This window comes from Salvia splendens, chromosome 20 (assembly GCF_004379255.2).
Source record: "Salvia splendens isolate huo1 chromosome 20, SspV2, whole genome shotgun sequence".
NCBI classification, from domain to species: Eukaryota; Viridiplantae; Streptophyta; class Magnoliopsida; order Lamiales; family Lamiaceae; genus Salvia; species Salvia splendens.
This window is the reverse complement of record NC_056051.1, coordinates 7,162,854-7,173,995: the sequence shown is the minus strand read 5'-3', so window position 1 is coordinate 7,173,995 and position 11,142 is coordinate 7,162,854. Positions and strand designations below refer to the sequence as shown.

General features: G+C 38.5%; 1 protein-coding gene across 1 annotated transcript; it reads left to right on the top strand.

Annotated features, from left to right (window-relative positions):
- Window positions 1-391: 391 nt before the first annotated feature.
- Window positions 392-7,400, top strand: LOC121781386 (receptor kinase-like protein Xa21). The gene is made up of 4 exons (XM_042179134.1): window positions 392-749; window positions 803-1,584; window positions 1,695-1,983; window positions 6,517-7,400. The coding sequence occupies exons 1-4, from the start codon at window positions 392-394 to the stop codon at window positions 7,398-7,400; spliced, it is 2,313 nt and encodes a 770-aa protein (XP_042035068.1).
- Window positions 7,401-11,142: the final 3,742 nt, after the last annotated feature.

The window sequence follows — 11,142 nt, the reverse complement described above, 5'->3', positions numbered from 1 at the left end:
GGAGAGATTCCAGAGTCGCTCACTAAGCTTCAAAGATTGAAGAGGCTAGTTATGAGTGACAATGATCTAACAGGATCTATTCCATTAGGCCACTACAATCTTTCAAGTGTCGAGATTTTCGGATTTGATTACAATCGACTGCATGGAAACATACCTGTCGACGTAGGCTCCACACTTCCCAAGTTGAAGCGCCTTTATTTTAGTTATAATAATATCAGTGGAGCGCTTCCAGCTTCTCTATCTAACTCTTCCCTAATTGAACGCATCCAAGTGGGTGCTAACAGTTTCACCGGAAATATGATAGATTTAACTAGGTTTTCAGCTCTTCAAATCAGCTCTTCAAATGCTTTCGGTTGACGGTAACGGTTTCAATGGAGATATAGGTACTATTATGGTATTCCTCACACACTGCACCAACCTTGAAACTTTGGAGTTGAATGGAAACCATTTCACTGGTTCGTTACCAGATTCGATTGGCAATCTTTCTGATTACTTGTCATTCTTACGCCTCGATAAAAATCTGTTAACTGGAAGCATTCCATCCAGTATAGGAAACCTGGTTGGTCTCACTACTTTAGGAGCTTTTAGCAATAATCTACAAGGTCCAATTCCTTCCTCAATTGGAAAACTTCATAAGTTGCAAGAAATCAGTCTCCATGAAAATAGGCTGACATATGAGATTCCATCTTCATTTGGCAACTTGACTTTGTTGAACGTGCTTAACTTAGCAAAAAACAATCTTTCTAGGAGTATACTCAAAGTCTTGCCAATTGTACCAACTTGTTATTGTTAGATCTTTCAGATAACAATCTCAGTGGTTTAATAACTCCCGAAATTACTAAGCTTTCCTCCATTGCCACTGCACTCAACCTATCTCACAACACCTTAACCGGTACTATTCCATCAGAAGTTGGGGCTTTTAGAAATATTGGGGTCATGGACTTGTCCCACAATAGATTATCCGGAATAATTCCTACTTCTTTGGGGAGTTGCGTGATGCTCAGCTCGCTTTACCTAGAGGGAAATTCTCTTGAAGGTGAGATACCAGACAGTCAGAGGGCTTTGAAAGGTTTAGAATATTTGGATATTTCATGGAATAACCTTTCAGGGATGATTCCAAGATATCTTGTCGAGTTTTGCCTGCTGTATCTCAACATTTCTTTCAATGAGCTGCACGGTGAAGTCCCCACTCTTGGAGTTTTCCAGAATAAAAGTGCAATCACACTTGAAGGAAACCAAGACTTGTGTGGAGGTATTGCAGACCTAAACCTTCCTTCTTGTCCATCATCAACAAAATCCAAGAAGAAAGGTTTGGGTAAAATCTTGATCCCAACAGTTTCTGGAGCCCTATGCCTAGCGCTTGCAGCATGCATATGCGTGATCATGTACAAGCGACGAACATTGCAAAATGTTGGAATCCCCATATTCCAAGTATCAGGCTTTTCGAGGCTATCTTACGCAGATCTCTTGAGTGCCACAGATGGATTCTCAGAAATGAACCTACTTGGTGCAGGGAGATTTAGATCTGTTTATAAAGGAACTATCAATGATGATGACGAACGGACGAAAGTTGTAGCAGTGAAGGTTCTTAATCTTAACTTAAGCGGAGCTTCTAAGAGTTTGGCAACAGAATGCAATGCATTGAAAAACATTAGACACAAAAACTTGCTCAAGATTGTGAGTGTATGTGACAGCATGGTTTTATGGCCAACGGAAGCCTCGACAATAGACTACATAGCAATTTTGAGAACGAAGATCTAGCTCTCAGTGCTATTCAAAGACTCAATAATGCTATTGATATTGCATCTGGAGTTGAGTACTTGCATTGTGGTACTGACTCAATAGTTATTCATGGAGATTTGAAGCCGAGTAACATTCTATTGGATAAAGACATGGTCGCCAAAATTGTTTCACAGATTTTGGCATCCACAGAAGGAAGCAGTTCATCAGCAATAAAGGGTACCATAGGCTACATTGCTCCAGGTTTACTTCAAACTATAAACTTTTTAATTGACAAGTTTTTTTATATGCATATAGCTGAGTCCGTCGGCTATGTATGTATTTTGTTCAGAGTATAGCATGAGCTACGATGCATCAACTCAAGGGGATGTATATTTTGGGTGCAAACCCATCCCACATCGGATGAGTGAGAGAAGTTGGAAGGTGTATATAATTCCTGTCCAATTTCAATTAGTTTGAGTCCTTTTGGGAGTGACCCAAAAATAAATTTGTGCGGGCTTGACCCAAAACGAACAATAACAAACTAATGTTGCAGTTGACGATCCTAACAAGTGGTATCAGAGCTCAGGTGGCTATGGGTCGTGCCTGGATGAGCCCCGGTTAGTGTCGGGCCCTAAAGGACTCAGAGTTAGAAGGGCTGGAACGACTCATGTTCGACACCTTTTGGGAGTGACCCAAAAATGTTGAAGTCTACGATCCTAACAGTTACGGAATTCTTTTGCTCGAGATGTTCACAAACACAAGACCAACAAGTTATGCATTTAAAGGCGCCTAAATCTCCAAGATTTCGTTAGCACAGCCTTGATGTGTAATGGAAGTAGTGGATCCATTTCTTCATCAAGAACTTAAGGTGGATGAAAAGTATCGAGATTGCATTGCTTCAATTCTAAGGATTGGAGTGAGATGCTCGAAACAGCTTCCAAGAGATTGCATGTCGATGACAGATGTTGTTAATGACTTGAAGAAGATAAGAAATGTGTTTCCAGTTTATAGAAATGGCGGAAATGTTGCTTCGTACCAACATTGAAATAGATGTTCGTTTCTATCTATGGCAATATTTTCAGTTGTGATTGTTGGGAAGTTTCTCCTTGGTTGTTGGTAAGTCAGTTTCTTTATGTTTTCTCTCAATATGTATAGTTTCTGTTATTTCTCTCTTTTTTTCCTCTTCTCTTTTGATGCTATGTCTCATTTCTATATTCTTCAAGATTTGCTTATTATACAAGTGTGAATTCATTGAGATAAATGAGATATGTAGCAGATTAAACATATCAACAAACATAAACGACAATTCAACATGGTATTGTCAACAAATCATGAACAATAATCAACAATCCGATTCACCAAAACAAATACAGAATTCCACAAAACAGAGGCAGGGAATTTCGAAGCGAAGAAAAGAAATCAGTCAAACCTAGAAAAGAACAATCCAAACGGTGCCGCCGCGCTCGACAACCGATCATCAAATTTCCGGCGCTCAACGGCCGCACGGTTGTTGTTTTGTAGAAAAAGATGCAAGCAAAAGAAAGTCCAAAGTGAGGGTAAATTTAATTAATTGCAAAGAGATTCTTCAAATTTACCAAATTTCGAGAAGCTCCTTCCACTTTAGGAAGATTACGGTTTGATCGCTAAACTTCTTCAAATTTATAATCTAGTCTCTCAATTCTTTTAAAAAACAATCAAGTCCCTATATTTTGGGAAAATTTTGTCCTATATCTATACTATATTATACTCCCCGTCCCAAAAAAATATGTGCACTTTCCATTTTCTTTCGTCCGACAAAAATATGTGCATTCTATTTTTAGAAAGTTATATCAATTTAATAATGTAGGTCCCACTATCCACTAACACTACTTTAACTACCACTCTCATCTTCTCTCTTACTTACTATACCATTCACCTCCTTTACTTTTACTTTACCAAATTTTTCTTAATTTTCGTGCCATATTTATTGTCCATATTTTTGTAAGACGGAGGGAGTATGTACTACTCCTCTGTCCCGGCTAAAATGACACCTTTTTGTTGGCACGGAATTTTAGAATACTCTTAAAATATAAAAAAGTGTTTTAAGAATTTAATTGTTTCTGGATATAATTGTTTGTTGTATTTTGTTTCGAGTGAATATGGGGTTGTCGGATGCCATTATTACTTGCGAGTAAAGGCTATGATTAATTTCATCTATTCGATTGTGTTTTTTTAAAAGTTAGTTATGTAATAATGTACTGTGGTCTTATTTTATTGGAAAATAAGAGTGGAACGTGAGTCTTACTTTTATATATTAATTTTATGGTAAAAATAAAATATGAATGAGATAAAGTTAGAGATATGTATAGCCTATTATCAAAAACAGTAAAAAAGCTAATGAAACAAGTACGAGTGAATGAACGAAAATAGCTAAGAAACTATTTTATTCAGTTGTTCTTTCTAGAAGGCCTGAGATTTTGGGTTCAACTTTCACTAATCTATTATCTGTCGTTTCTAGAAGGCCTGAGATTTTGGGTTCAACCGAAAATAGCTAAGAAACTATTTTATTCAGTTGTTCTTTCTAGAAGGCCTGAGATTTTGGGTTCAACTTTCACTAATCTATTATCTATCGTCTCCAAACTTATTGGAAAGACTAGAAAAGAAGAAAATAATATTTATGATATTGAGTTCGGAGGTTCAGGAAATGTACGATGGCTTGTAATTTTATTTAACCACAACAAAGTCTAGTCTTATTAAATACTACCTCCGTACCTGAAAATTTGTCCAAGTTTTCTATTTTCGTTCGTCCCCCAAAATTTGTCCAATTTTACTTTTTATCATTTTTAACTCATTCCTACTCACATTTTATTATAAAACTAATATATAAAAGTAGGTCTCACAATCCACTAACTTTTTCAACTCACTTTCCATTACATTTTTTAAAACCCGTACCGGGTCAAAGTAGGACAAATTTTTGGGGACGGAGGCAGTATGTTGAAAATTTTGTGTAAGGATACACTTAATCGCAATATTAGTCAACGAAATATACCATGGTTTGTCAATTTAAATAAACAAAAGTCAAGTTTTTCTCGTTAATTATGTAGAAAATATTGTAAAACGATAATAAAGTCCACTTTACCAATTCCACAGTAGATTGCCCTTGTAAATCCTACAAGAATAAAGTCAAGTTCTGGTTTTGAAAATTGAGAAAACCATCTTTCTATTAAAGGAAGCTAGCAAAACTATTCTACTACTTCAACACTCCAAAAAAGTATGGCAAAACATGTCATCTCAACTCCCTTCCTTATTCTCTTCATCCTATTCACCACCATTCCTTCTTCACATTCAAACAACCATACTGATCTCGAAGCTCTTCTGGCCTTCAAGAATTCCATACACGACGATCCACTGCATGCTTTGATCTCATGGAACGAAACAACGCATTTCTGCGGATGGAATGGCGTCTCATGCAGCAAAAGGCATCCAAACAGAGTCGTCTCTCTTTCTCTGAGGTCTCAAGGCCTAGTGGGATCACTCTCGCCTCACATTGGTAACCTCTCTTTCCTCAATTTCATCAACTTGCAAAACAACACCTTCAGCGGCCAAATCCCTCAGGAGATTGGTCGCCTCGGAAGGCTTCAAATGACGAGTTCAGTATGTTGAAATTGGCAGATTCAAGTTCGCATGAAAGAGATAGTGAGATGCGGGTGATTTTCGAACATGAAAGCAATGTGCATGGTTGGAAAATATCTTCCTCCAGCTGTCATCGAGCTGGAGTCTAGTCAGCATGCACACGTGGAAAGGGAGTTAGTTAGCTCGTTAGTTGGTTGTGTTGCTTCTTAGCTTAGCTTTTCTTCTTTGTATAAATAGCTCCTTTTTAGATCTTTGTAATCAGTTTTTGATGATCAATAATATGATCCATTCTGACAATTTTCTCTTATGATTCTACATTTACAGTTTTCTACATGGTATCAGTGATTTTTTTTTGAATTTTCCGCTGTTTCTTCGTTGATTTCTGATTTCCACCGTTTTCGATGGCTCCTCGCAGCGACGGCGGCGGCGGCGTTCAGATCCAGCCGGCGGAGAATTTCTCCAGCCCTTACTACCTTCATCCAAGTGATAATCCTGGTCTACAATTGGTACCTCATCTCCTCACCGGTTCCAATTACATTAATTGGAGCCGATCTATGTCGACTGCTCTTTTAGCTAAGAACAAGTTATTTTTTGTTAATGGAGTTTTGTTGAAACCTACGGATGATGATTTGCTACATTCAGCTTGGATTCGATGCAATAGCATGGTAGTCTCATGGATTAGAAACTCTCTTTCACCTCAGATTTGTTCTAATATCATGTACCTTGAATATGCGAAGGAAATCTGGTCAGATCTTCGCGATCGCTTTTCTCAATGTGATTCTACTCGAATTTATCAACTTAAGTAGAGGATAATGACTCTGACTCAAGGAGATGATGATGTGAATAATTACTTCACAAATTTGCGGATTGTATGGGATGAATATAGGCATACTCAACCACTTACATGGTGTGTTTGCACCAACTGCAGATGTCATAGTGCAACGAAGTGGCAGCAACATCAGGAAGAGGAGTGTGTTATGCAATTCTTAATTGGCTTAAATACTTCATACTCTCAGATCCGGTCTCATATATTGCCTATGGTGCCTTTGCCTACCTTGTCTAAAGTTTTTTCTCTAGTTTTACAAGAGGAAAGGCAACGCACAATTGGAGGAAATAATGAATCTCAGAAGTACTCTCTTGCTCCTCCATCTATGAGTGAGTAACCGTATTCGGCAAATGCAGCCTCCTCTAACTTCAATAGAGGCAGATTATGCACTCACTGTGGGAAAACAAATCACACAATTGATAAGTGCTTAGCTCTTCATGGTTTTCCTCCAAATTTTGGTAAAGGAAAGTTCAAACTCAGTCCAAACTCGAAGGATTTTGGTTCTGCTAAGTCAGTTAATTTTGTTGATGACTGTCTGCCTGATTCAAGCTCAAGTGATAAGGCTCCAGCAACTTTTGCTATTATGCCTACTTATGATCAGTGTCAACAGCTAATCTCTCTTTTGCAGAGTCAACTTTCCACTTCTTCCCTTTCACCACCTGTTTCACCAGCACAAAACTCTCCTGCTCCCACTATTTCCCCGCCTTTCACAGGTACTACTCTCTTTCATCCTCTCATAGCTAACATAAATGTTTCTTCTCCTATTTGGCTCTTGGACACAGGAGCTACTCACCATGTTTTCCGCAACTTATCCCTATTCAAATCCACTTTTCCTGTTCAAAATGCCTCTGTGAAATTGCCTAATGGTGCCACAGCTTCCATCACTCACATAGGAACTGTGTGCTTAACACCTTCTATCACTCTATATTCTGTTCTTCATGTTCCTTCTTTTTCTTTCAATCTCATATCTGTCAGTTCATTGACAAGCTCTATGTCTTGCAATGTGATATTTTCTCCTGACTCCATTGAAATTCAGGAAGCTTCACAGGCAATTGTGATTGGGAAGGGTAGAAGAATTGGAAACCTCTACTCCTTAGATGTAAAACCTGATCATGAATTCACTCGAGGTTACTCTACTTCTGTACCTACTTCTTTGTCTGTTTCACATCCTCTCTATGTCAATTCTGTTACAATTGATGTTTGGCATAAGAGATTAGGACATCTATCTTACACAAGCTAAAATCCATGTCTGATACTCTTATCTTTCATGAATAAATCTCATTCATTGTGTGATATCTCTCCTCTTGCAAAACAGCAACTGTTACCTTTTCAATATTCCATCAATGTTGCTAAAGAACCTTTTGATCTTATACATTGTGATGTGTGGGGTCCTTTCTCCCCAAACACACAGCAAGGTTACAAATATTTCCTCACCATTGTTGATGATTGCTCAAGATTTGTTTGGACTTTCTTAATGCAAACTAAATATGATGTTAATCTCATTCTCACTCAGTTCTTCAAAACCATTTCCACACAATGCTCTAAAAACATCAAAGCCATCCGAACAGATAATGCTCCAGAATTTACCATTCCTTCTCTATACACCTCTTTTGGTACCATTGTACAACACTCTTGCGTTGAAACTCCTCAGCAAAATGCTAGAGTTGAGAGAAAACATAAGCATCTTCTCAATGTGGCAGAAGTCTGTTGTTTCGGTCGCATTTACCCATTGAGTTCTGGGGGGATTGCATATTGAGTGCTTCTTATTTGATAAATAGAACCCCTTCATCTGTTCTTCCAAACAATCTCACCCCTTTTGAAGTTCTGTTTCAGAAAAGTCCATCCTATACTCATTTAAGAGTGATTGGTTGTCTATGTTTTGCTTCTACTCTACGTAGAAGCAGGGATAAATATTTTCCTCGAGCAATAAAGTGCATTTTTCTGGGGTATCCTTCTGGATACAAAGGGTATACACTTCTGGACTTAGGTTCCATGCAAAAAATAATATCCAGAAATGTTGTGTTTCATGAAGATGTTTTTCCACTTGCTCATCTTCCATCATCTCCTTTCCCTATATCTTTTCCTTCTGTTTCTCCTGAATCGTCCTCACAACTCACCTCTCCTTCACCTATCCCCTCTTCTTCTGAACCCTCTTCTCCACCTCCCTTAATTTATACTGATCCTCCAGTTCCTACAGTCACCAGAACTGGTAGAAGCATCAAAACTCCATCACATTTGACAGATTTTATCTGCAACTCTGTTGCTTCATCCACTTCTCACCCCATATCTGCTCACTTTACTCTCTCAAATCTATCCCCTGACTACCTGAAATATGTCATTCTTATGTCTGCCATATATGAACCTCACACCTATAAACAAGCTTCTCAAATCAAAGAATGGCAGTTGGCAATGCAAGAAGAATTAGCTGCCTTTATCAGAACAAATACTTGGTTTATAACAATGCTACCACCTGGGAAAACACCAATCGATTGCAAATGGATTTACAAGGTTAAATATCTTGCTGATGCTACTGTTGAAAGGTACAAAGCACGGTTAGTAGCCAAAGGTTTCACTCAACTAGAAGGTGCTGATTTCTTGGACACCTTTTCTCCAGTGGCTAAACTAACAACGGTGAAGATGTTGCTTGCTCTAGCACCATTAATGGCTGGTCTTTATCTCATTTGGATGTCAATAATGCTTTCCTATATGGGGATCTAGAAGAGGACATCTATATGACAATACCACCTGACCTAGAGGTTGACAGACTCAGTGTTGAGGGGGCCACACCTGAATCAACACTAGTCTGCAAATTGAAGAAGTCTTTATATGGTCTAAAGCAAGCCTCGAGACAACAGTACCTAAAGCTATCAGAAGTTCTCAGAGGATTCGGTCTACAACAATCAGCATCTAATCACCCATTCTTCTTCAAATCTGATGCAAGAGGCTTCTTTGGCATTATGGTTTATGTAGATGATATATTGGTGGCAACCACTGACCCTCAAGTGACTGAGAATTTCAAGGAGTTTCTGTCACAACATTTCAAGTTTAAGGATTTAGGAACACTAAAGTATTTCCTTGGTATTGAAATTGCCATAAATAAGAAGGGAATACAAATATCACAAAGAAAATATGCCATGGATTTGATTAATGATGCTGGATTACGGGATGCAAACCTTCATCTGTTCCTATGGATCCTATGAAGAAACTACAACTGGATTCTGGTTCTCCCCTAGAAGATCCCTCAAAATACCGAAGATTAATTGGGAGATTACTCTTTCTTTGCATCACAAGACTAGATATAACATTTGTTGTCCACAAACTAAGTCAGTATGTATCCAACCATGCATAGATCATTGGGATGCAGCTGAAAAAGTTCTGAAATATCTGAAAAGAACTCCAGGTCATGGTCTCTTCTTCTCCAGCAGCAGTAAGCCCACTCTAAGCATTTTCTCAGATGTGGATTGGGCTGCATGTCTTGACACAAGGAAATCCATGACATGATATTGCTTATTTCTTGGTAACTCCTTGATTTCAAGGAAAGCGAAGAAGCAAAACACCATCTCTAGATCATCTGCAGAGGCAGAATATCGTGCCATGGCTCAAGCAACATGTGAGGTTGTGTGGGCAAAAGCTTTACTTGAAGATTTTGGAGTCAAGATTGAGAAGGTTGTGCCTTTGTATTGTGAGCCTTTGTATTGTGACAACCAATCGGCCATCTACATATGCTCTAACCCCGTGTTTCATGAGAGAACAAAACACATTGAGATTGATTGCCACACAATTAGAGAAATGTACTTGAAAAGTGTGATAAAGCCTCTGCATATTAGAAACAATCTGCAGGTTGCAGATATCTACAAAGCCTTTGGGAGATACAGGGAGATACAGCCTTCCAATCCATATTGGACAAGATGAACTTCAATTGTTTGTATAGTCCATCTTGACGGGGGATGTTGAAATTGGCAGATTCAAGTTCGCATGAAAGAGATAGTGAGATGTGGGTGATGTTCGAACATGAAAGCAATGTGCATGGTTGGAAAATATCTTCCTCCAGCTGTCATCGAGCTGGAGTCTAGTCAACATGCACACGTGGAAAGGGAGTTAGTTAGCTCGTTAGTTGGTTGTGTTGCTTCTTAGCTTAGCTTTTCTTCTTTGTATAAATAGCTCCTTTTTAGATCTTTGTAATCAGTTTTTGATGATCAATAATATGATCCATTCTGTCAATTTTCTCTTATGATTCTACATTTACAGTTTTCTACACAGTAATCATTCTTTTAAAGGCGGGATTCCAACAAACCTATCACAATGCACAAATCTTTACTACCTAAATATGATTGACAATGAGCTCATGATACGAGCATTATTTAGTTAGTTAAATTAGAGATTTGTGTATCTTTTCCACATCTTTGTTTATTTGCGTATCTTTTCCATATCTTTGTTTTCTTGTTAAGTAAGTTAGTTATTAGCATTATAAATAGGAGTTATTGTAATCATTTGAGAAATCAATCAAGAATATCAATATTATCATTCTCTTCTCCAAGTGAGAAACCGTCGTACTCGACGGGCACTCGCCCGCTACAAACATTTATCGATCGCCGATCTACGGACGTCGATCAGCCCGATAGGAGGTTTATCCTTTCAGCTCACCGGAGGCATAGTCCCCGAGATAGCTTCTCTTGTCAACCTCCAACATTTAGGCTTGTTGAGAAACATGCTTTCGGGGACTATCCCACCATTCCTAGGAAACCTCACAGATCTAATACAACTTTCTTTAGTAACGTGCCGGTTACAAGGAGAGATTCCAGAGTCGGTCGCTAAGCTTCGAAAATTGCAGCGACTAGTTATGGGCAGCAATGACCTGACGGCTCTATTCCATTAGGCCTCTACAATCTTTCAAATGTTGAGATTCTCGGATTTGATTACAATCGACTCCATGGAAACATACCTATCGACATAGGCTCTACAGTTCCCAAGTTGAGGATAAT